The following is a 26,561-nucleotide window of genomic DNA, read 5'->3' as shown; positions in this document are numbered from 1 at the left end:
AATTGAAAATTGGAACATTGACCCACTTTTTATGAAATTAAATAATTATTCACTTTAGAACTAGTATAGTAATGTGTTCATAATAATGATCCTGAGTCTTTGAAATAAATGTTAATTTATGGTTGGTAACTATATTTAGGAAGGTAGAAATCTGTTTCTCCTCTCAGAAAGATCTCCATATCCAGTGGTTAAAATGTAATACATGTTGAAAGGAGTGAGTGTGATGTAGCTCAAAAAGCACTTGGAATCAGACCAGATTGTTCAGCCTCTCAGATCTTAAATTTCCCTTCCTGTGCATGGAAGGGTGCTTGACATCTAGTTAAATCCCTTAAGTAAAGTATCTCGCGTAGGCGGGAGTGTGGTACATGCACATTAAATGCCCCTTTCCTTTCTTCTCTTGAGTAAAAATAAACGTGCAAGCTTCAGCTAGCGGGAAAATCAAAGTGGATCAAGTGGTGGAAATGTCTTTCAGAAAGTCTATTCCAAGCCATAATTAATTAGCATTCCTATTGTCCAGTGTAGCTGCACTTTCTAAGACAGAGATCTGAGTATGTCCTCTTCGTGCGTACCTAAACCATTTAGGGAAAAGTTCAGGCTGCCTGGCAAAGCCTGCAGCTCGAGTCCTGCGGATCCGGCCTCTCCTGTGTCTCAGCCTCCACTGGCACCTCCACCAGTCCTCTGCTCACCCCGTTTCATTCTTGAGACATGTGGAGCTACTTATAGCTCCCAGAACATACTGTACTCTGCCCCTCCTCTGCACATGTTCCTCTCTGGGCAGGAATGCCTCTCCTCGCACACATCCCTGCCCCTCCTTCGTCTGATGAATTCCTGCTTTCTTTTCTCTGGAGGGGTCCCCTTACCTCCGAGGACTAGCAACAGTGCCTTTGCTAGTGTTTCCAGTACACCCCACAACTCCCAGGGGAGCATGCAAACCACTGGATATAGCGCCCACCAGACTTGGAGCTTCTGGAGGGCGAGCCTATGCCATCTCATCCCTGATCCTCAACATCAGCCCGGTGCCCAGTGTATAGTGGGTGCTCATCAAGAGCTGGCTAGTGAATGCTATGGGACGTCGAAAGCCCCAGGGAGCGAATAATGGGCACACATTTGCTTTTCCACTGTCTTGTCTGTCCTTTGCCCAGCTCTGCTTTCTCTTTTAGGAAGCTCACTAGCCGGAAATGTGACCCAGGCTCGAAGACTGGGAAACTCCCTCTGTTTTAACGCTAAATCCCCTTCCTTTTAAATTTTGGGCTAGAAATTTACTGCTGTTCCCATGGTGTTTCAAAAGTCCAGGTGTCTTATTCTCACTTTTTTCCATTGAGGCTTCTGTTCAGATGTGTCTATAACATTCCCAACTTGAAATTGGCTCTGGGTATCAAGTAGTGCTACTTTTTCCAAGGTCTTTGATGTCAGCAAATGTTACAAGGTCCAGACCCACTATAAACAGCCTTTGGGTGGTCTCTTTGCCATGTGACTCTTATGGATGGTCCCTTTTGCAAGTACCTCAAGACTGGGAAGTTTAAATTGTTCTTTCAGGGGAAATAAGTGTGGTCTTGTCATAGAGCAGGCTTTCAGCTGTCCAGAAGCTCGGATTCCAATCCTGGCTCTCCCTAACAAGCTCTGGGCAATCGTTTCACTTCTCTGGTCTGTTTCCTGGAGAAGGGAAGAATCCATACCAGCTGTTCAAACGCAGGTTCAAGGATATGTCAAATGACCAAGTAAGACACAGAGCACCTTCCTGGTCCCTCAGGCTATTCCAAGACTTTGGAGACAGAACATAATTTGTGTTAAAGGGAACATATTCTCCAGTAGAATGTAAAACCAAGATGAATTTTAAGATGAAACTCAAGATTTTATTGGCAGAGTTTGAGGAACATTGAATTCTCCAAGTTTTCTTTCCATCCAGTGTTCACTTTCTATAACTGTTCAGCCTCTGAACTTTGTGTGTCTGTCTGTCCTGTAGATAACCCTCTTGAGTAGGACATCCTAGTCCTCCACAATTCGGAGTAAACAAGGCATGGCTATAATTTTAAAGAATGTATTCTAAGGAGATGCAAAATTGCATACAAGGCAAACATGAGAATGCCAAGCAGAAGCCCTTTGGAATCTGCTGTTTAAAAATAGCAAGAACCATTTATAATTAATACATTTTAAGTGTCTATATACAGCAAACTGAAATTCTGGAAAGGCTTCTTTTCTTATAGAGGCAAAATATTTTTCCTATTTAGCTTTAGGCAACCTTATTATCAAGAGTTCAGAATTTGTGGTACTTAACTTAATGACCTCTTAACCTTGCAGAAAAGTTAGATTTACCCCAAAACAGAACCCTTTATTTGAAATGAGCATGTTAGGGTATCATCTTCCTCATCTTCAGTAAAGATTCTATTTCTAATGATGCAAAACTGACTTTAGTGTCTGTATCATTTACCTCCCTACCACGGTGACTCAGTGATAATTATAGGTTAAGGGTTCAGTTCTTTTTCTCATAGTTTATTCTAGAGGCTTCTAATTGTTGGTGGGTTTTCAGTATGTTTGTCTCAAGTTCTATCAGTTAATAAATAGATCTGTAGGAAGCCAGTGAGTGCAAGGGGTAAGTGGATGGATGGTGCTCATATTCACACCCCCTCCTAAGCATTTTCCTCTCCTTATTTAAAATAAAATCACAGCTGCTTCTTGAGAAAAAAATAATGATTTGAAGTGAAATTAGCCAGAAAAGAAATTGCCAATTTAAAAATGAAAGATGTTAAATATTTCGGGATCCTCACAGGATTCCTCTTAGAAAAGCCAGCAAATCTGGATTTTATCATCTTTTGCTTAACTTAAAAAAAATATAACGTGATCAAATTTAAATTATACAGCTGTCAGTATTCAAGCCAGAGAGTTCACAGTAGACAAGAAAAATTGCCTCTCTAATACTTGCATAATTAGGCTATACTACATATGGAGGTTTCTTCAAATTCCCTTCTCCAGTTAGAAAATGGAGTGTTGCTTGCTACTTTCTTCGTCATGAAGTGAACTAGATACTCTTTAGAAAATAATAGTAAATTTCTAGAAAGCAACAAATAGTCCATTTGGTGGCATTTTCTGACAAAATATATAAATTGTGTCCTGAAGTTGCTGTTTTCAATTTATCCTATTTTGAAAAGAAGCAATTTTTTTTTGAAAAGCAAAGCCATGCTCTGGCTGGTGCGTTCATTGGTTAGAGCATCAGCCCATGCACTGAAGGGTCCCAGGTTCGATTCCTGGTCAAGGGAATGTACCTGGGTTGCAGGTTCAATCACCAGCCATGTATGGGCATGTACGGGAGGCAATAGATGTGTCTCTCTCACGTCAATGTTTCTCTCTTTTTCCCTTCCCATTCCTCTCTCCTTTCTACTCTCTCTAAAAATCAGTGGAAAAAAATATCTTCGGTTGAGAGTTAACAAAAATAAAGCCAAATATATAAGTATATATAAAAATATAAAATAATGAAACTGAGTTCTTCAATTTATTTTGAAAGATGCATGCTCTCTATCCTCTTTCCATTCTGGGAGTTCAGAAGGAACAGATTTTCTATTGATTTCCTATTGCTTTACAATTGCATAATTGACTCACTTTAAATAATTAGGTAATTTGAAAACAGGGATGTTTGACCTGCTAGACGTCATCATTTCCAGCCCTCTCAAACTTTGCTGAGGCCTTGGATGAGACCTTGGGACATGATATAAAACACACAGCCTCTTTGTTTTTATTTAACTCCTGTTGTTCTTGTTGTTCTAGGAAATGTGTTTTCCCTTTTGAGATTAAAGAATAATAGGTTTTTACAGATTCTCGTGTGGTCCTTGGGCCCACTTTTAGCAATGTACAGAAGTGACAAACAGGCTTTCTTTAATCAATTTTGCTTAAAGGAATGAGAAAATGAAAACATTCTCCTCACAAACAAATTGTCAAACACCAAAAGTAGAGAATGTGGACCAAAGAATAGCTCAGTTTAAAAATAAGACTTTAAAGCATTGTTGCTGTTATAACTCTAAAGATCAAAGTCATTTAATACTTTACTCAAATGTCAATTTTCATTTTTAAATTATGCTTTTGATTTGGTGGCATAATGCCTGACGCATAGGCCAACAAGTAATGTTTGTTTAGTTAAAAAGGAATTTTAATACATCTCTCTTATGTCATGCATCCTTTGGTGTTTTCATGATAAGCTATTTGCTTAGGAGCGTCATATCTAAAATGGAAACCGCACTAATGTTCTTACAGAATCTGTACTTGTTCTGAGTGGTCATGTGATTATACTAACTCCCCTGGGAAAGAATCAGTAGATGTTTAAATTACTGTCTTTTATGAAGAATAGTCAGTAATTTTTATTTCATGGAGTTATATTTGGTTTACCATTTGTTAATGAAAATAATATTTTTACTTTAAGTTTTTGGGAGGTTTTTTGGCCTGGAAAAAAAAATATGTTCTATAAATTCTAAATGTGGTTGAATGAAAGAAAAAGTGTGCTCATGGTAAGCAGAAATGTGCATTATTTCTTGGGGAGCAGTGACAGTTATTTTCCTTTTGAGGGACATCTTTGTCTTCGAGAAAATGTGTTTTATTCTCATGCTTTGAGACTGCAAAGTGTTGACCAGCCTTTTTCTGCTTATCTTAGTGTGGCCGTCACCAGGTCCAGAGATGTGCCTTCCTTTGGACCTCCCATCCCCAAAGGGGTCACTTTCCCTAAGTCAAATGTGTTCAGGGACTTCCTTCTGGCCAAAGTGATAAACGCAGAAAACGCTGCTCACAAATCAGAAAAGTTCCGGGCCATGGCGACTCGGACGCGCCAGGAATACCTGAAGGATCTGGCCGAAAAGAATGTCACCAACACCCCTATTGACCCATCTGGCAAATTCCCGTTCATCTCTCTGGCCTCCAAGAAGAAGGAAAAGTCTAAGCCGTACCCAGGAGCTGAGCTGAGCAGCATGGGGGCCATTGTGTGGGCCGTCCGCGCTAAGGACTACACCAAGGCTATGGAAATAGACTGTCTTCTCGGGGTCTCCAATGAGTTCATCGTCCTCATCGAACAGGAAACAAAGAGCGTGGTTTTCAACTGTTCCTGCAGAGACGTGATAGGGTGGACTTCAACTGACACCAGCCTCAAAATCTTCTACGAGCGAGGAGAATGTGTCTCGGTGGAGAGTTTCACTAACAACGAGGATATCAAGGAGATTGTCAGAAGGTTGCAGGTGAGCCTTTCCTCCCACAACCCACGTGCAGTTCCCTTTGACAGAACTTCCAGGACAGACCAGAGCCAAGCCCCTGAGGCTCGTGCTTTTATCAGCTCCTCTGACAAACCCCTTGACGATGTGAAGCAACACCAAGTTTTCCTGACATTCATTCTCCGTCATTTTTTTTCAGAAAGAAAAGCAGTAGGTCAGGGGAAGACGCACTTACTGTGTGCGTTGGAAACCATGGGGTGATCCCACCGCCTTGGTGACCAGTGATGTAGCCCAGCCAGTCTGCACTCGTTGTTGAAAGAATTGTTTGATTGGGTATCTGCTGCCTTGAATGTTTTTAAGGACAAAATCAGTAGCAGAATATGGTTTCTCTTGGCTGCCAGCTCCCTGTGGGTCTCTGTTAGAGGTTTCCTTGTCACTTCGGTGAAGCCATTGAGTTCTTTGGATGCAACAAATATGTTCCTTTTGGCCTAATGAATGGACCAGTGAAGGGGAAACAAGCAGACCGCTCTTTGGCTGGCAGCAGAGTATTCAGAAGTGGCCCTGTTTGCAATGTGCTGCCAGTTCGTGTCCACCACTTACCACTTAATCCCGTTTCATTAAACCACGCTCTTTTATTTCCTTGTCTAGTTTGTGTCAAAAGGCTGTGAGTCCGTGGAGATGACTCTGCGAAGGAACGGGCTAGGGCAGCTTGGCTTCCATGTCAACTACGAGGGCATCGTGGCGGATGTGGAGCCCTACGGCTATGCCTGGCAGGCAGGGCTGAGGCAGGGCAGCCGGCTGGTGGAGATCTGCAAGGTGGCGGTGGCCACTCTGAGCCACGAGCAGATGATCGATCTCCTGAGAACGTCCGTCACGGTGAAGGTCGTCATTATCCCCCCGCATGATGACTGCACACCACGGAGGTAGGTCTGCCTGGGCAGCTGAGCCTGAGGGTCCGGGGCTGGGTCTGTGTGCCGTATGGAAGGTCTCCTGGGTAGGGGAGTAGGGTGCTGGGGGAGCACTAGGTTACATGCAGCGCTGCAGTTCCATCCACAGCAAGTCTGATGCAGGACAGCTCCCTTTCGGCATGTGGCAGCGGCAGCTGGAAAGAATGACTCACTTGGACCGTTCCCAGGATTTACATCTCTCAATTTATGAAGTTGCTGTTCCAGATAGAGAAGTCTGGTAATAGCATCTCAAACATCTTGCACCAGTAGCTGAGAATCTGCACACTTCACGGTAGAAGGCGCTCAGCATCGCAAGCTGTCAGGCTTTTTCCTCTTATGTTGCGTGACACTCATTCTTACGAATCTCTCATTTGTACCCAGTTGCTGTCCAAAACTCAAAAGTGCTGTTTCGACCCGGCTCTCTCCGCCTGGAGGGCTGAACGTGACTGACCAGGCTTTTTCTTAACTGCATCCGTGTGTCAGGAATTGGCTTCTGATGAGCTGATCCTGCTCTCAGCTCTTTGGCAGTTGGTTCCAGCCTTTCCCCAAAGGGAAGCCCGAGAGCTCCCGCCCTCCCAGCTCCTGCCAAGCCAGCAGCGCTGGTGAAAATTCAATCTCTCAGTCTCTGGGGAGGTTTTTTGATGGAACAAATTTAATCAACTGTTACTTTTCTCCTTTGGGTACACACATGCTATTTTTGCTAGGTTTTTTTTTTTTTAATCTGTTAATTTGCTTTGAACCCATTATTTTCTAAGAGTTTCTCTTAATATACCTTCTTTATCGGTCCTCCCCACCCCCCAAAATATGGTCTGCACCTGCACTCTCACAGATGCATGAACATCAGGTGGTAGAATGTATGAACAGTTATGATGGGTCATTGATGTCCTTTAAAAATAGGCAGCAATGACAACCTAAATGTACTTCATGTCTTCAAACCAAACATTGCAGGCCAGACTGTGATAGTATTTCTTAATATTGCTTCCCTCCTGGATGGTCTAGAGCAGCAGTCGCCAACGGGTGGTCCGCGGACCACTGGTGGTCCGTGAGGTCCGAAAGGTTGGTGACCGCTGGTCTAGAGAGTATGCGCCTCTGTGAAAATACGATGAAATCCCTTTGTCTGACCGCTTTAAGAAATGCTCCGTTTTGCCCGGCTGGTGTGGCTCAGTGGTTGAACATCAGCCTGTGAACCAAGAGGTCACTGGTTCAATTACTGGTCAGTGCACATGCCTGAGTTGTGGGCTCAATCCCCAGTAGGAAGCATGCAGGGGGCAGCTGATCGATGTTTCTCTCTCATCAGTGTTTCTATCTCTCTATCCCTCTCCTTTCTCCAAAAAAAAAAAAAAAAAAAATCAATAAAAACAAATTTTTAAAAAGAAAGAAATACTCCATTTTGGATGATTGGATTTCTCTAGAAACCAAAATATATATCCAGAACTTTTTATTTCAGCTATTTTGGGGGGGGGGGGGGGGGAGGCGGTAAATATTCTGAAACTGCCTTGCACACATATCCTGCCTTGGAGTGGGCCAGGTCTTCTCTAGCTTCTTCAAGCACATCAGCACTGAGGGTCAGCATTCTGCTGAACTGGGACTCGAGGCGGCTCTCGGGGTGCGTCAGAAAGGCAGTGAGGGTTCTGCAAGCTCTCCAGCTGCTGTGTGCTCCTCCCATTGGCTGTTTGTCTTCTGTCCCTGGATTTCTCCTATAGATTGCCTACTTTATTGTCTCTAAACAGGCAGCCGTAAACTGGAGAAGATAACCAAGCTTTGTGACTTGTCCACCTTAATTACACACGGTACAGTTACCGCGGCTGGTCTGAGGACTAATCTCCTCAAAAGGAAGCCTGTAGGTCTCTCAGCACCACCTTATTTGCTCAGAGATCTTTTCCCTTGTTTCTAGTCCCCAGTTTGCATTGGGGTGTGTGAGTGTGTGAGTGTGTGAGGAAATAGCATGGAGTGGGAACATTGATGGCATGGGTTGTGGATAGTGACTAGAAAGATGGGTCCATGATAGGAGGTGGCTTATGTACTGTGACATACCAGGCTAGCTATGCCTTCTGTGGTGTGTTGGTAAAAACAACATTGGCTGAGTATTTAATATGCCAAGTCCTGGAAAAGCACTTTCATATGGATTAGTGCATTCAGTCTTTATAACAACCTTGTGAGGTAATACCATTACTATTTTTTCTTTTTAAAGGAAACAAAGACTCAGAAGGTGAGTAACTTCCTAAGGTCATCATTAAGTTTTACTTGCAAATCCAAGCTCTTAAATGCTACTTTGTATGCTCGGGTACAAACCCCACACACCAGTATAAGCAGGGACTTGTGGGTGACCTGGCTTTCTGTGGGGGAAAAGAGCCTTGGTTTGGAACATTTGCTAATTCCTGTGGTGTAAATACTCCCACTGCGGCCAATTTCAAACTACTAACTTGACCCCTCTGAATGCAGAGTTGGGATACAGGTTCACAGTTCACACTTGCAAACCAGGACAGGCGGCTCCCACCCACCCTGAATGAATGAGCCGTATTTGTCCTCACAGTGCTTCTAAGTCACTAGTTCATCCCCTCCTAGCCAGTGAGCTCTGGTAGTGACATGACCCGGGGCGTCAGGGTGCGGGTGGGAGGGAGGCTGGGTGGAGGGTGCGCGTACTGCACAGCCACGGGCCCCCGACTTATCCTGCTCCTTTCACTACAGTTTCCATCCAAAATGCCCGTCAGGCCTTCTGAGCAGGTGAGCCGTGGTGCCATCGATGCCTTTGCAGGACTGCAAGCCCTGCTCGCCCCACTCCCCCTGAGACCAACTTCAAAGGAGCAGTTGAAGCATTAACACCTTGCTATGATTTTTAGCAAAATAAGATAATTCTCTTCTGTCATTTTTCTCCTTCTCCTCCGCACTTCACACTCCCACTGCTGTTTTCCCAGCGACTAATGACTCTCTTCTTTGACTAGTCACTCTCTTTTTCTCTGTCAGTTGTTACTGCAGCTCCAGCGAGAGGCAGAACAGGCCTCCCCTCCAGGCACGCTGCCCCCACTCCACCCCCTTCTCAGGGTCACCGGGTACGGCGGGAGGGAGGGGAGAGGGGGTGATTGTACATAATTACAAACATCAATGTATGTTCACACGGGAGAGTCATTAATTAAGGAAAAGAAGGGGTAGGGAAAGTAAAGCACACTGTCTGAGCCCCTCCTGTGTAGCAGGCTTTTTAAAGCAATCTTCCCACCAGCCCTACCTCCATTAAAACCATGAGGGGAACAAGGTTTGGGAAGGTTCCGACCCTGCCCAAGGGCCGGCCCAGCAGCTGCTGCCGGAGCAGGTTTGGTGCTTCCCTGGAAGGCAGCGCCCTGAGAGAGCTGCACTGCAGGAGGGCCCTCGGGCCCTCACCGTGCACCAGTTCATGACCAGTGTTAACCTGCCTTCACCTCCGAATCTGTCACCTCCGAATCTTCACAGCCATTCTCTTGGCAAGATGGAAAATACCCAGAGAGCAATTAAACTGATGTTCTGACGGTGATGCCTGGGAGTGGGGAGCCCTTCTGCTGCGGGGAGCCAGTCAACTACAGTTTCTAAAGAAAGCAGTTAAGGGTCATTCAAGAGAAAGAGAGAAAAACCAACAAGTTACAAAAAGGGAGCAAATTATCTCATAAATAAAAATGGGTCACCAAGTTTTTAAAAACGCAGAAGCCAGAGGGCAGCTGTTGGAGATCCTCTGGTACGTCTCTCCGTTTTCAGAGGATGTTAAGTGTTTTTCCTAAGCCAAAGTCGCACACTCTCAGGGACCTCGCTGTCTCAGACACCTCACTTTTCCTGATTCAGGAGTCCAGTCTTATGATTTGTTCAATATTCTGCTCAACTGTGTTTCTATCTGCATTTCTTAGTGTCTTACAGAAAAAAAGAGAGAATAATGGGTAACGAGAAATTAAAGGAAACGGAAATAAAAAACTGAAGAAGCAAGTAAGGAGATACGGTGGTGTTTCAGCTGACCTAGGGTTTCAACACGTCACTGTGCGTCACATTCAGCACTGAATTTGTAATTTCTGTTGACCACAGCTCTTTAAAAAGTGCCCAGTTTTCCATTTTGTCATCAGCTCTGCCCTGAGTGGGAATTAATGGACACTGTAAGGTGAAGAAATTTGGGGATTTGGAGTAGAGGTGTCCTTTCATTAGTGACTGGCCTAAGTCTACCCAAAAGTAGATGAATCCTGTGAGTTCCAGGCCTGCCTCTGCCAGTTCTGGCTTTGTGGTCGTGGGCGAATTAGCCTCCCAGGCCTTTGTTCTCTCATCTGATGAATGGGTGATGATGTACGACTGCGGAGAGTTGTGGGGCTTGTGAGTGCCATCCATTGTGAGCTGCGAGTGGTAGAGTTGTCCATCACCAGATTTCACTTGGGATGATGTAATGCAGGTCCTTTTAGAACGTTCTTGCGTGTCGTTAGAAGCCAGCTGTCACCTTTGTTCTTCAGTGTACCGCTCACTTCTGGTTCACCTCTCGTCGTCCTTGTATTTTACAGAGGGCAGTGAGTGGTGGGAAACAAGTGGGCAGTCCGCCCGCCTTGGGAGGCAGTCGAAATGGCAGAATGGCTGGGTGTCGCTCCTGGAAGCTCTGTCTGCCATTCTCTATGAATGAATCCTCACTCGCTGCCTAGGCCTTGTCAGACCACATCCTGTGATTGTAGGGTAGGCAGGTGTCTAGCTGTCTGTTAAGAATGATGGAAGTGAAGACGATAGAGAAGAGAAAATCTTTGGCTAATAGGTTCTTCTAATCAGATTTAGTATTAAATGATATGCAACTTCAAAGACTGTTTAAAAGTGTGTTTGAGCTGGAAGAAAGTTTAGGGACTATCAATCTCAAAACTTCATTTTATAAAGAAACCAAGGCCCCCAAAATGAAAGCAACTTGTCTGTTTTACATTGCATCATTATTGTTTCTGTGTCATATTTATTAACCTCTACTTGATGCAGTGCGGACTTAAAGCAACCATTGACGGTAACAGTAGAATATAGAGTATCACAAAGTTAAAACTCAGTAAGGGCATCTCTGTGTGCATGGAGGGCGCAGAGGGGAGGGGGGAGAATAATGGAAAAGTGTGGCCTAGGGGGAAATTTTTGAAAAACAGTATCCACAATACATGATACTAGAGTTACATGTGGCAGTTCCTAGCAGCCAACAGAAAGGGCAGAGGTGATAGATCCACGGAGTTTGCATGTTAAAATGGACCATTGCTGAGGAGAAGCTAAGCTGGTCCCGACAGGGAATTGGAGAGACATTTTCCATGGGTTACCATAAATGTTATTAATATTCTTTTGATGAGCTACATTATTGCATTATATTTGCAGACCCACAGCACTAGATACTACATCAGATGCCATGTTTAGTTAAAAATGGAAGACTTGAAACCATACTATAGTAATACCTCTATGAACAGACAAAAAAATAAATAAATAAATGTTGCAGTGGGATATTTGTCAGAAATCAGCCTTAAAGCTGGAGTTTATATCAAAGCCTAAGGTGATATTTCCTCATCAGAGAAAATGGTTTATTGCATACGTTATTGACTGCTAAAGATAATGTCAGATATTCTCTAAAGCAATGTTTTACAAACTGCAGATCATAACTCGCAAGTAGATCATGAAATCAATTTAAGTGGTCACACCTTATATATATATATTTTTTTAATGAAATGAAGTAACATAGAATGGAGTCGATGGAAGCTGTCGGAGGAAGAGTGTGTGTGAGTGTGTATTGGTGTTTAGGCTGTATCACAGTGTAAAAGGTATTTCTTACTGGGATTGTGGTCCAGAAAGTTTGAAAGCCATTGTCATTAAGGCATACTAGTTGTACCAGATAATCGGATTTTTTTCAATAGATGGAGTTACACACATGTTGATATATAGGCGATTTGATATGTATGCTATTTTGTTGTATTGACAACAAGCTTCAAAACTTCATATGTCGCCCTAACCGGTTTGGCTCAGTGGATAGAGTGTCGGCCTGCGGACTGAAAGGTCCCAGGTTCGATTCTGGTCAAGGGCATGTACCTTGGTTGCGGGCACGTCCCCAGTAGGATGTGTGCAGGAGGCAGCTGATCGATGTTTCTCTCTCATCGATGTTTCTAACTCTCTATCCCTCTCCCTTCCTCTCTGTAAAAAATCAATAAAATATATATTTAAAAAAACAAAACAAAACAAAACTTCATATGTCAAATTTGCTGAAGGTGATAGCATCATAGATACTTTTATGCTTAAAAATGTTGAATTTCGTGCCAAAAAAAGAGCATTTGTGGGAAATTTTAATTCATTATTTTGAAGAAAAGTGCTGCTGAATGTTCGGGAAGCTTATGGTGAACATGCTCCATCTCAAGATACTTGTGAACACTGGTTTAAATGCTTTAAAAATGATGATTTCGATGTAAAATATAAAGAATGTCCAGGTCAACCAAAAAAGTTTGAAGACCAACAATTACAAGCATTATTGGATGAAGATGCGTGTCAAACTCAAAAACAACTTGCAGAAAGATTAATTGTTTGCTCAGCAAACCATTTCTGATAATTTACAAGCAATGGGAAAAATTTTAAAGGAAGGAAAATGGGTGCCACATCAACTGAACAAAAGACAAATGGAAAACAGAAAAGTCATCAGTAAAATGTTGCTTCAATGGCACGAAAGAAAGTCTTCTTTGCATCGAATTGTGACTGGCGATGAAAAGTGGATTTATTTTGAGAATCCTAAATGCACAAAATCATGGGTTGATCCAGGCCAACCATCAACATCGACTGCAAGGCCAAATCGCTTGGGAAAGAAGACAATGCTCTGCGTTTGGTGGGATCAGGAAGGTGTGGTGTATTATGAGCTTCTAAAACCAGGTAAAACCATTAATACTGATTGCTACTGACAACAAATAATCAATTTGAACCATGCTTTGATCATGAAACAACCAGAATGTTCCAGAAGACACGGCAAAGTAATTTTGCTTCATGATAGTGATCCATCACACACTTCAAAACCAGTTAAAGACACGTTAAAAGATCTTGCCTGGGAAGTAACCCACCCGCTCTATTCACCAGACCTTGCTCCTTCAGATTACCACTTATTTCGATCAATGGCACACACACTTTCTGAGCAGCACTTCAAAACGTACAAAGATCAGCCAAAGGACTTGTATGCATGCATAAAGCCTAACCAATGGACACAGACAACAGGGGGGTAAAGGCATGAGTGAGGGGGTTGAGGGGGGTCATGGGGAGATAAGGACACATATGTAATACCTTAATCAATAAAGAAATTTAAAAAAAAACAAAAACACAAAGAAGTGGAAAATTGGGTCTCTGAATGGTTTGCCTCAAAACAAGAAAAGTTCTATTGGGACTTTCAAATTACCTGAAAGATGGGGGAAATGTGTAGCTAGCGATGGACATTACTTTGAATAAAGCACTTTTGATCTTTCTCTTGAAATTATCATGTTTTCTTTGATTACAAAATCCGCATTATTAACCGGTATACCTGGTAAAAGGGCTACTGTGAAGCCTTAGGCAGACGGTTGACCTGGCCTTTGGGGAGCCAGGGGGAGTGGTAAGGAAGCTCCAAGGAAAGGTGCCCCTTGGAGACTTGGGCTAAGACCGGGGAGGGCAAGAACCCAGCAAACACAGGTGCTCTAAAAGCAGCACCTTCAGGAGCCAGGGCTGTCACGGAGATGGGGGGAGGGGGGTGGAGGTGTACACTGCGGGTATGTGTGAGATACATGGACAAGATCGTGAAAGGAAGTCACCTTCCACTGTGCTTATTCTTACGCCAACATGAGCCCTTCCCCAAATCAAGACCAGGCCTTCAGCCGGGCGCCCTTCAGACCTGCTCTGTCCAACACAGGAGTCACAAATCACCCCCCACAGAGCTCTTGGAACATGGTTATTCCCAAGTGAGACGTATTGTGAGTGTAAAAGACACCAAATTTAGAAGAATGAAAAAACCTCATTAATAGTTTTAATATGAGTCTATTGATTATATGTTGAAATTGTAGCATTTTTGACATATTGGGTTAAATTAATTTTACCTGTTTTATTTTCCTTTTTTAATGTACTAAACCTTTTAAAAGGACGTAAGTGGCTTGTACTTGTGGCTCTCATTTTATTTCTCTGGGACAGCAGTGGCTTGGACTCTCCATGGGTTACCTCTGAAGTGCCTCTCAAGGGCTGTTTCAGGATCACCCTAACCTCCTCTCTACATCCGCCCACCTGCTTCTCAGTCTTTGACATTTCTGTAAGAAAGAAAGAAATTTTTTTTCACTTTAATGATGAAATTCGGATGTCCAGTTTGAGTTAATGCTTTGGTAGGAATAGGCTTTTTTCAGTTAATGTTTGGTTCTTCCTGGTTCGGAGTAAAGGGAATGGAAAGTGGGTTCCACATTTTCTAAGATGTGGGAGTTGGGATGGTGGCACAAAAATGGGCTAAAGCAACAGAAGACATTTGTGCCTGCCATTAATTTCACTACCAGGGACAGCCCTGCTCTGGGAAATTTCTGACTGGGGGAAAGAAAGCCTGATTTGAAATTATGCTTCATTCCCTGGTAATCTGATAATTGCAGAATTTCTGTAATGGCCTTTTTCTTTCTCCTTCTGAACTAAATTCAGCTCTCAGTTTGGATTTCAAGATTTCTCCGCACTTAATTTTTTTACTCTCAGGATCCTAACATTCAAAACTGTACATCCCAGTAGAACCCTGATGTAAAATGCCATGAGGAGTGTATGAAGCTGACTGCTTGCTTCCCCCCATCTTAGGGCTTGCCCCCCTGCTAGTCACACTGCCCGGGTGGCCTTCCCTCTTCAGGTGTCAGTATGGACTCTGCCCCCCACCCCCACGAGGGTGACCTTGGTTCTCTGATTTTCAAGGACTCCATACCTCAGACTCAAGAGTTGGGGTTGGGCAAAGGAGAAGTGTAAGACTTCTGGGGTTCTCATTTTCGAAAGGAAACTAATTATAGGGCCCAGTGATTAGTGAAGTGTTTGATTCATTTTGGCTGTTAATGAGAATCAGCATGGTTGCACCAACAAGGAAAAATAATATTAGTTTTCTTCTCTCTGTGCCCTCCCCCCTATAGGAGTTGCTCAGAAACCTACCGCATGCCAGTGATGGAGTACAAAATGAATGAAGGGGTTTCATACGAGTTCAAGTTTCCCTTCCGAAACAACAACAAGTGGCAGAGGAACGCCAGCAAGGGGCCTCATGGTCCTCAAATCCCGGCCCAGGTGCAGAGTCCCATGACCTCGAGGCTGAATGCGGGGAAGGGAGACGGGAAGATGCCTCCTCCAGAGAGAGCCGCCAACATTCCGCGCAGCATCTCCAGTGACGGGCGCCCCCTGGAGCGGCGGTGAGTGTGCCTTCGCAGGCTGGCTCCACATCTGTGCCCCCGATTGAATAGCACCAGACTCATAAGCACTAGCTTTTAGGTCTTCCCACATTTTACTAGAAATCAAGAATCGAAACTGAGATGCACGCACCAGCGGCTTTCAAAGTGTGGTGGTAGCATTCCACAGCCCTGGGGGTAAATGAGGATCTGTTCCCCGCATAGCACTCGACTGCGTGTAATGTGTTTGTGCTCTGCTCTTTCATTTCCTTGTGGGGTCAACAGAAATCATTATTGTACACTTAGTAGCCTTGTGGCTTGGAACTCGGCAGACACTTTGAGGTGGCATTGACCGTGACATCATCTCAGACAGTCTTTGGGGATAAGTAATACAGTAGCAACAGAATGAAGGTTTTTGGTTGAGTGTCTGTCACTGTGCTAATAATTGTGAGAAACAAAAGCAGCCAGTACAGCACAAACATATCTTCCACTGCTCTCTGTAAGTTGGGGGCGGGGGGGGGGGGGGGGGGGAGAGAACAGTGGATGTGTTAAAACTCAGTCCTGAGTAAAACAAGCAAAAAGAAGATGGATCGAGGGACCCCAGAAAGTGAGAATCCAAGGTTTGTTGTTAAGCAAGTCACTGTAGATTCCCTCACAAATCATAACCAGTTGGCTCTTAACAAGGATGCCCCAGCACTTTTATCTGCAATTCATTGTAAAATGCAGTGCTTTGAAATAGAATCTAAGCCCAAAATTAAACTGGATTAAGTACTTTTAAAATGTAAATAAAAATTGGCTATAAAATTGTAAGTTGCGCTATAAAATTTGTTAGTCCCACTTACTTGAGCTCCTGAAAAGGGAAATTTCATTCAATTACCTATTAGAGGAAGCCAACTTCTTTCTGTCCACCCACTGCCCTTTCCCCGTCACTTCTGTTTGTCTTGAGCTTATCTCAGAGATCAGCTAGGAAGGGATCAGAAACCCTCAGAGGGAGAAGGCTCTGCTCCTGGCGCTGCACCGGGCAGAGGAAGGGCCCTGTGGGAGCCAACATGGTCCCTGGCTCATCTGAGCAGCAGGAACCAGGTCCCACAAGAACAGGGTGGCCAGGAAAGGGGTCCTAGTGATGCTGAGCCGTCATTGCTTCAAATTCAGAACAGAAAGCTGGAAGTTTTAAAAATCACACTGTGATGTCTTTTAACTTAGTCTGTCTTTTGAGCTTTTACATAAAACATTCACTATGTCAGAAATACTAGAACACTATCTATATATATAAAAGCCGAAGCGACCATTCGCCCGGTATCTATGACGCGCACTGACCACCAGGGGACAGATGCTCTGGCCGGTAGGTTAGCTTGCTGTTGGAGTCTGGCTGATCAGGACTGGGCGAGACAGGCTGGACATGCCCTGGGTGAATCTGTGCAGGGGCCGGTTTTGGCCCTATCCCCACAGGCCAGGCTGAGGCCGAGGGACCTCACCAGTGCATGATCAGGGTGGGAGGAACCGAAGGAGGGCTCCAGGCTGTGTCTGGCCCGTCTCACCCAGTCCCGATCAGTGCCTGCTGGCTGGGGAAGGACCCCACCAGTGCACAAATCCATGCACCGGGCCTCTAGGGTATAAATAATTTAGTAAAAAACAGACAAACAAACTAAAATTAGTTGTGTTTTCAAAATCCCTCATTTAATACTGGAGATTTGTTTACAGAGCCTTGCTATTTATCTCAAAAGAGTCCTCTCCCAGAGTGGCTGCATTCCCATCTGGACTCCTCACTTTTCATTATTTTTGAGGAGGAAAAACATCCAGGAGATCTCTGAATAAATTCTTTGTTCTGCACATTCTGCAGTTGGCTCTCTCGGAGGTGTGTGTGCACTGGAATTCATGATTTGGCCCGAATTTTGAAAGATGAACCTAGGAAACCATTGTTTAGAGAAGGATGCTATTTTCTTTCTCTCCAGAACAGTCATCGGGCTTTTACAAGTGAGATTGTTTTTTTGTGTGTGTTATTTTCTTTACACAAGATCCCATGTAGTACAATAGCAATATATTTCAATTCCACGTTGAGTTTAATTTCTGCCACAGACACTAAAGGTGGTTGCTGAACGTACCGACTTCCAAAAGTGGAAATGTTTTTTGTAGCTAATGATTATCGTGTGATGGAGCAGCTGTTAGTGCTAGGCCATGCCTCACTTCCATTGCTTCCCGAGGGAGCCCGTTGGGTTCTGGAGGTTATTTCTTCCTGCACTTGTGTCTGCCTTTCATCGTCACTCCGCCCAGAGGAAGAGCAGTCTCGAGGTGCTCACCATGGAAGGCCGCGACGCTAAGCTGCATGGATGAAGTGGAAGACATGAGGCTGCCAGTGGTTTGGGGGGATATTTAACCTCCATTCCATTCCCTCTCAGGCTTCTTAGTTTCAGGTATTCTTTAGACTCGACTCAGGTTAAAGGTCTTACGATAGAGGATGTGGGTGGCTTGGAAAATCCCAGCCCTACATTTTCAGGATATCCAGGTTATTTGGCTCATCTTCGTTATGAAGTATGTGACAATTTAGATGGATATCCTTTTGTAAAAAAGAGTTTGATTTCCTATCCCATCATTCTTAATTTTTATTAATACAATATTTCCTCTTTTTTTTAGTTTTAACTTCAAGTCACAAATAGAAGGTAATAGTTGAGGAACTCTTTTGCTGCTATTTCAGGAATATCCCCAGCATAGAATAGACTTGTGACATTCCTCAGGAATACTTCCTGAGTCCTTCGCGAATCGACAGATTTATAAAGTTTACCTGGGATTATAATTTCTTCCATACGATATAGCTGAAGTTTTTAAGCATTTCTTATGTAGGCTTCCTGAGAACAGAACACCTTGCTAAGACATGGAAGGGACCGGTTGGGCGCTTATCCACTTGACTCTGCCCTTCATCCCAGCTCTGCCCTGGGCGCTGTTTCCGTTTGTACCTGGGCAATCTCTAAAGTGTGGACCATTTAGGTGAATCGCCAATAGAACGAGCGACAGGGTCTGCCATAAACTGGACCTTGCCTTATGAAAGCAGTGTGAGCCGAGTGTCAGGACCGAAGTGTTGCGTTTGCTGTTTCAGTGCACTGATTTTTCTCTCCCAGGTTAGGCACGTTGTGTCTAACATAGGGAAACCAGCTCTGTGAGTGTAAGGTAGCAGCCATCTCCCGTCTACCTACTCAGACAAACCTACTTCATTCACCATGACTGGGTCCAGCATGGCTCCTTGTACGTGAAAACCTTCATTTACTGCCTGTAGAACCATAGTTTTTCTTGAATTGGATGTAATATTCTAGACTTCCAGGTCATTAGGGACAATTTTTTAAAACAATATTTGTGGAACACGTTATCATTTTCCTTTAATACCAAGGTCAGCCTGAGCCGGTTTGACTCATGGATAGAGTGTCAGCCTGCAGACCAAAGGGTGCCGGGTTGGATTCTGGTCAGAGGCACGTACCTTGATTTCAGGCTCCTCCCTGACTGGGCCCTGGTCAGGGCACATGCAGGAGGCAACCAATTGATGTGTTTCTCTCACGTCGATGTTTCTCTCTGTCTTTCCTCTCACTTTCACTCTCCCAAAAAATCAATGGAAAAAATATCCTCGGGTGAGGGTTAAGAGCAACAACAAAAAATAAATACCGAGGTCAGAATTTGTATGATATTGCAAAATGTGTTGGTGTTTGAAGTTTCTAACAATTGTTTCACTGAATTGTGTTCTCTATATACATTAAGAGAAACTGATGCAATAGGAGCAGAATATTTGTTTGCCATATAAATAGAATAAAGTCTAATTCTCTCTGATTTAAATATATGAGCTTTATGCTCTCTAGGTGGCCTTTTGAGTATGGAATTCTCCAGTATTTGTGGGGATAGTATTTATCAACAGAATTAATTTTTGTTCAACAAAAATAGTCACTACAATGCAATCGTTCTTTTGGCCTCAAATTTATCTAGAGTGTAAAGATAGAACTGAAATAAAAATAGCTGGCTGAAGCACATCCAACCGTGCTGTTTATACATAATATGCAGGATAAAACTGTGATCTGTGTTAATGTGCTCTGAAAAGTTCAGCCCGGCTGGCATGGTTCAGTGGTTGAGCATCAACCTATGAACCAGAAGTCACAGTTCAATTCCCAGTCAGGGCACATGCCCGGGTTTCGGGCTCGATCCCCAGTGTGGGGGGTGCAGGAGACAGCTGATCAATGATTCTCTCGCATCATTGATGTTTCTATCTCTCTCTCTCCCTCTCCTTTCCTCTCTGAAATCAATAAAAATATATTTGAAAAAAGAAAAATAGAGAAAAGTTCAGCTGTTTTAGGGGTTTTATATAGACAACAGGCATCTTAGCATATAAAAAAATGTTCCTTTCTCTGTTTTTAGATGAAGTATTACCAGCCTTTATATAAATACTTGGTGTTGGATCTTACTGAACTAGTGCTGCTTTTGAGTTGTACCAGCATGCCCTACTGTCCCCTTCCCCCACTTCATTTAGCTCTAAGTGTGGGGGTGGGGAGTACTTCTTCCTTTACGTAGAGTCACAGGAGGCTGCATTGGCAGCCCACCCACCCCTCCTTAGCAGACACTAGCAGCCTGCAGGGCCAGAAGAGTACGCCTGTGAATATTGTTGAAACAGACTTAGACTTCTCCTCTCAGAGAGCTGATTAGTCGTGTGCTCATCCAATCTGTCTTTTTAAGAAAATGCTTTCTAAATTTATTTCATACAGGTTCTATGCTAATTTTCACTATCATTTTCTACTTTGAGACAAAGCAAGCACCTGTGAAATCCTTCCTCTTCCTATATTTAGACTAGAGGCCTGGTGCACGAAATTCGCGCACGAAATTCGCTTATGAAATTCGCGCACGAAATTCGCTTATGAAATTCGCGCATGGGTGCGATCCCTAAGCCTGGCGGGTGACCAAAGCAGGAGTGTCTGGCATGGAAGGGCAGGTTCCAGCTGACCTCTGGGCCCCGGGCACGCCCCCTCCACCTGAGTCACAGCGCCCGAGTCCCCACACGGAGACGAGGTGAGCGCAGCCGGACACAGTGTGGACCTCCGGGCTGCCCAGTGGCACTGCACAGAAGCCGGGCAGGCAGCGCGCTCTCTCCTGGCCAGCCTCGAAAACTGCTCCTGCGCGAATCCACAGGGAGCCTGACCAGCCCTGCCGTCCCTGCGGCTGTGGCCCCGCTCACCCGAAAGAGGCCGCGTGGGTGCGGGGCGGGCTCCTCGTGGGCACCTGGCACCTGAGCACAGGGGCTTCCTCGGCACACGAGCCCTGGCATCCCGGGGGAGGGTAGCAGGGGGAGAGCGAGCTCGGCAGACACCCCACATTCTCACTGCACCTCCGTCCCTGTCACCCCCGCCCCAGGTAGTCACCCCCGCCCCAGGTAGTCACCCCCACCCAAGGTAGTCACCACCGCCCCAGGTAGTCAGCACACATAGGGAGCAGTCAAACACCAGGTCAAATGACTGCCCGAGGGGACAATTTGCATATTAGACTTTTATTATATAGGATTAGCTGAGGTTAGAAGTTTCAGGACTTGTACTTTCCAAATGTCGTCCCCCTGGGTCATAGTTTGACTTGACTGACAGATCCTTAAACCATGGAACTTGGCTTCCCTGGCATTGCTCATACCTCAGCCCTCTGACGCCCATGTTTGTAAAGCTGGGGGACCCTCCTGCCAACTGCTTTTGCTTGTCTTCCAGACTTCACTTTTTTTTTTCATTTCTTTAAACCTATCTCATCACTCCCAAAATTTTGTGTGCCCTACGGTTTTTTTCTCTGTAGGGCACACAAAATTTCATGGGATTTTTTTTTTAAATCCCATGCTGTGCAATATCTTGGAACAGTTTATTTCAGTAACCTCAGCCATCATCTGTATGTGGGCAGTTCCTTAGTAGTATATGTTTTGCCTTGATCTCTTTACTTTTTATATTCATACTAGAGGCCCAGTGCACAAAATTTGTGCAAGGGGCTCAGCCCTCGCAGCCCTGGCTTCATCTGGAAGGGCATCCTGTCTAATTGGCATATTACTTTTATTATTATAGATGCCTGACTACCTACTAAACCACCTGCAATTGAATGTCACTGTGTCTCCAACAAGTCCAAGTCCAAACTGCCTTCAGTTTCTCTCCTGCCCCTCCACCACCCGTACGTCTCTCATGGCACCCACCTTGCTGAAGGACTTTGCCTTCTACCTGAGTATCCAGAGCAAGACTAGGATTCATAATTGCTTTCTCCCCTTTACCCCCTCCTGCCCATCTCTACACCACTTAGTTATCAAGTCCTTAGCATCTGTTGAGTTCCTCATTTTTAAGCCTCCTCCTTGTCATTGCTTTGGGGACTCTCATTTCACAGGGAGATTCTTCTGGCAAGAACATCTCTCCATCCCTCCATGCTGCATGTGTGTGGAACGGTCTGTAGAAATGGAAGTACTCCTCCGGCCATGCCTTTTCATACCATCTCCCCCTGTGAGATCCCTGTCTGGCCCCAGGCATGTCCATGACTGTTGCCATGTTTTCTCTCTACTTCATGCCCTTACACCTGCTCTCTATTCTCTGTCCTCCATGCCCTCTCTCGGCAGCGCCTCACTCTGAGAAGGCTCCTTTAATTTCTCCAAAACACTCCTCCCACCTCTACTTAATTGCCCCTTTTGAGATTGTTCATATCACTGAAAGTCGTCTTTCTTCAAAGAATGTATTCTTCATTATAATCTTCTCCGTCCATGTTCCACCTTTAGGCAGTCTGTCTTACTCATGGTTTTATCCCAAGAGCCAGCCTCAGATTCAGGCGTTTTAACAGGCTCTCAAATAATTTTTTAAAGACTTTAGTAATTAAACCAGTGTGCAAAAGAACTTACTTAAAGAAGTGGGGACAGAAGTAAATCAATTCAGGAGACAATAAATAACTATTATTTTTTTTCTATTGTGGTAAAATATGCATAACAAATTTTACCATTTTGACCATTTTTAATTGTACAGTTCTGTGGTGTATGTACATTCACATTGTTGTACAACCATTATCATCATCCATCTCCAGAAATGTTTCATCTTCCCAGACTGAAACTCTGTATCCATTAGCTCTGACAACCACCATTCTATTTTCTGTCTATAAGTTTGACTACTCTAGACACCTCGCATAAGTAGCTTCATGTAATAGTTGTCCTTTTGTGGCTGGTTTATTTCACTTTAGCATCACATCTTTCAAGGTTCATTCATGCTGTAGCGTGTGTCAGAATTTCCTTCCTGTGTTCGCTCGGGCTACTGTAACTGAACACCATAGCCGGGCTGGGGGAGGGGCTTAAACAACAGGTTTATTTCTCAGTTCTAGTCCGAGGCAGGAAGTCCAAGATGAAGGTGCTGGCAGATGCGGTTCTTGATGCAGACGCTCCTCCTGAGCTGCAGGCAGCCACCCTCGCGCTGTGTCCTCACAGGGCAGAGAGCAGACTCTGGTTCTTCCTCTTCTTATAAGGCGCCACCCTCAGGACCTCATTAAGCCTAATTACCTCCCAAAGGTCCCCTCCTCCTAATGCCTAATGGGGTTCGGGCTTTAACATATGAATTGGGGAGGTGTGGAGTGGGGATTACATTCAGACCATAACCTTCCCCTTTTCAGGCTGAATAATACTCTAATATTCCATTGTGTATATGTAGCACATTTTGGTTATCCATTCATCTATCAATGGACACATGGGTGGATCAGTTTATTATAAAAATTAAATGATAGATAAAAGCGAAACACTCTGTAGTCGGATAAAGCTATAAAATTAAAACTACATTTAAGTAGAACTCTTCAGTTTTTTGGCTAAGTTTACAATTCTACTATTTTAAAAGTATATTGTGGGTAACGCTATCTGAAATTGACTCGGTGACATTTGAGTTCTTGAGTAAATTTTCTGTAAAAAGCTTTAATTTGATTGCAGTTGAGTTAGGAGGGGGCGGGGTTGTTGTGGTCTGCCAGTTTAGGCAGAGAAGCAGAGGGCCATGCTTGGCTTAAGCTCACCGGGCTCTTGCGGCTCTGTTTCCCCCAGCTCTTCCAAGGAGCTGGCTACTCCAGCATCCACTTTGCAGTCCAAGTTCACATCGCAGATGATTGGCAGGCTCACATCTTTAGATTCTGGAACAAAGATGTTTCCTGTTGAAGATTTAGGGCACCCCGACTGGCATGGCTCGATGGTTGAGTGTCAACCTATGAACCCGGAGGTCACAGTTTGATTCCCAGTCAGGGCACATGCCTGGGTTGTGGGCTCCATCCCCAGTAGGGGGTATGCAGGAGGCAACTGATCAATGATTCTCTCTCTCACTTCCTCTCTGAAAGCAATAAAAAATATATATATTAAAAAAAGAAAGAAAAAGGGAACAGGCACAGTGGCTTGAGCTTGTTGGCATGCCTGCCAGTCCCCTTTGTTTTCCAAGCTCCAGAGTGGCCCAGGGAAGGAGACCAGAGGGACCCGTGTGGAACCCGCTCAGGCTCTTGAATTGCCTGTCGTTCCTCAGGCCTCGAAAGTAGCTGCTGTGCGCTCAGCCTGGGAGCATGTTCCCACCGGGCTTCCTCCCTGCAGAGCACCATGTTTCATGTGATCCCCCAGAAAGCCCTGCAGTCCAGAGGCCTCGGTCCCCTGCATTCCAGTCCCATCCCCTGGGAGTGATGCGACAGTGGGAAGTTCCTTATCCCCGCTGCACTTCAGTGTTCCCAAGAATCCGATGGGGCTCTAGCCCCACCTCTCAGAGTCCCTGTGAAGACTAAGGTAATGTAGTCACTCTGTGTCCAATCAGCTCTCCGTGCAGGCATGACACTAGGGGCTTCGAGAAGGGGAGCTGTCCTCTGTCACCGTTGTCATTATGTAGATGCTTTTCCAAACAGCTACTCGGAAGTCAAAGAGCGTGTTCAAATGGAGTCCTGGAGCCGGCAGCCGGGCTGATGAGGCGTCTGCAGCCTCATCTAGGCTGTGCCTGGGGGGTCAGTGTTCCCAACAGGTTGTGTTGTCGTCAGTGACAGAGGCCTGGTGAACCTCGCTGACCCAGAGAAGATGAATTCAGGAGGCCTGCCGCGCTGAAAACCGTAATGGTGAACGGTGCAGATGCAGAGATTGTAGAAAATCCTGTAAAAACCATCGGGGCGAATTAGATTGGACCTGAGAGGTGATCTTGTAAAAAACGGTTGTATGTATTCTGAGAAGAGCAGTGAGGCGGCATGTGGTCATATTTCTCTGCCGGTCAGCAAGAAACTGTACTTCTCTGCGCCCAGCAGTGGGGTCGTGCCCTCCTGCCCAGCTCAAGGGAGTGAGTGCTCTGCCTCAGCCTCACCCAGGGCGACCTGGCCTGGTCACATCTTACAGGAGCGTCTACAGAGGCCCTCAGAGGCGTAGGGCTTCCTCAAGCCCCTCCTTCCCCCAACACGCACTCGCACACCAGGGAGGCCTTCTCAGAAGCTAGAGCTCACGTGTTCTGCGGTAACTCCTGCACGTGGAAGAGGGAGTGAGTGTTGGGAACTTAAATTACTCTCTAAAACTATATTCTGCTTTACATTTGGAATTTGAAACCACTGACATTATTCTTTAAGATTTGTTGATCGTACAACACATTTTTAAGCGTGTAGAAATTAGTGGTAATTAAGACAAATTAGCTCCCTAAACCCACCCCCACAGTCATCAGTGTGAAATTTTCCCAGAAGCCTCTTGTTCAGAGTTCTTGACACTGAACGGTCTGACAAAGGCCTGCTTCCTTCTACTCGTGAGAATCCCGCGGTGTGGTGACAGCATGGCAGTTTGGGATTTGCCTGTCATCTGCCCGTCAAGTGCTTGAGGAGGAAAGTGCATTTAATTTCCTCTTTACCTGCAGGAGCAGCTGCTGTGAAGGAAAGAGAGGGCAGAGTGTCCTAGGGCTTGTCAGCAGAGCTGAGTGCATCTCACCCGAGCGTGTGTGTCTGTGGGTGGGGTGTGTGCACACTGACCTCGGGGCTCTAGGCTGGTGGCTGCACCACAGAGACCTAGAGACACTGCTTCAGGCCACATAGAGATGGCCCTGGGCCCTCGCCCTGGACCACCTTCTTTAGGAACTGCAGGCACAGACGAACAAGGGGAGATGGCGGAGGGGGTCGGCTCCTGTGCCGGTGGCCCTGTTTGCAGTGTATGTAGGAGTTCACTACCTCCCACCAGTCTCCATACCGGAGAGTACCAGAATCCAGCCGAATTAAATAGCCTGTAGTCTCTCAATCTATCACTTTTCTTTTTCTCTTTTGTTTTCTCGTTATATTTTTTAAAATGACAAATGATGAGGCATAGTGCAGCCCTGAATCTTGGTCAGCGCTGTGTGCCTGTTAAAGTAATTGATGGGCTAGTTTGCAAATGGGACTTGATTGTAGAACTCACAATTTCTGAAAACCAAGAGCATTAGTACTGGTAGAATTCTATGGGAAGGAAAGCGTGATGCTCTTCTCTTCTCCTAGCTTAGGGCCGTCATAGGAGGAGCGGAGCGTGGAGACCATGCGAGGCAGACGTACGTGGGCAGCCACACCAACCTGAGACCAGTGGGCGTGCTGTGTTTTGGCTTCTACTTCCCTTGTTTTTGTCTGTATGATGAGATAGGGCAGTGGTCGGCAAACTCATTAGTCAACAGAGCCAAATATCAACAGTATAACGGTTGAAATTTCTTTTTGAGAGCCAAATTTTTTAAACTTAAACCTCTTCTAACGCCCCTTCTTCAAAATAGACTCGCCCAGGCCGTGGTATTTTGTGGAAGAGCCACACTCAAGGGGCCAAAGAGCCGCATGTGGCTCACGAGCCGCCGTTTGCCGACCACGGGGATAGGGAATGAATTTATTTTGTTTAGGTTTTTCCAGTCTTTAAAATCCTAGTATGCCAAAAAAGAAAAAGAAAAATCCACCTAGCTTTTCATCAAAGATTTGGTTATTGACTTCTTTTTGTGAAATATTTGTGAATATTGGTGGAGGGTAGAACTAACCAGAGAGAACCATGCCACTGCCTGGCTGCAGAACCTTCGGTTCCCCTGCTGCCTCACGTGTGAAGTTTTTGCTTCCTCAGCTTAGCATACGAGAGCTCACCCTGCACAACCCAGTCGTCCTCCCGGCATGGC

The 26,561-nt window shown here is 45.0% G+C and overlaps 1 protein-coding gene across 15 annotated transcripts in view; it reads left to right on the top strand.

Moving 5' to 3' along the window:
* The window catches only part of SIPA1L1 (signal induced proliferation associated 1 like 1), a 438,278-nt gene that overhangs the window by 355,865 nt on the left and 55,852 nt on the right, over positions 1-26,561 (top strand). For all 15 annotated transcript variants that reach the window (XM_080665396.1, XM_080665401.1, XM_080665402.1 and 12 more), the window contains 3 exons: positions 4,637-5,210; positions 5,832-6,106; positions 15,214-15,483. In XM_080665396.1, the coding sequence (XP_080521522.1) occupies positions 4,637-5,210; positions 5,832-6,106; positions 15,214-15,483 (1,119 nt within the window). The remainder of the gene's footprint in view (positions 1-4,636; positions 5,211-5,831; positions 6,107-15,213; positions 15,484-26,561) is intronic.

The sequence above is a fragment of the Plecotus auritus genome, assembly GCF_963455305.1.
Source record: "Plecotus auritus genome assembly, chromosome: 1".
Taxonomy (NCBI): domain Eukaryota; kingdom Metazoa; phylum Chordata; class Mammalia; order Chiroptera; family Vespertilionidae; genus Plecotus; species Plecotus auritus.
The sequence above is the reverse complement of the archived record's forward strand: the minus strand, read 5'-3'. Positions and strand labels throughout refer to the sequence as shown.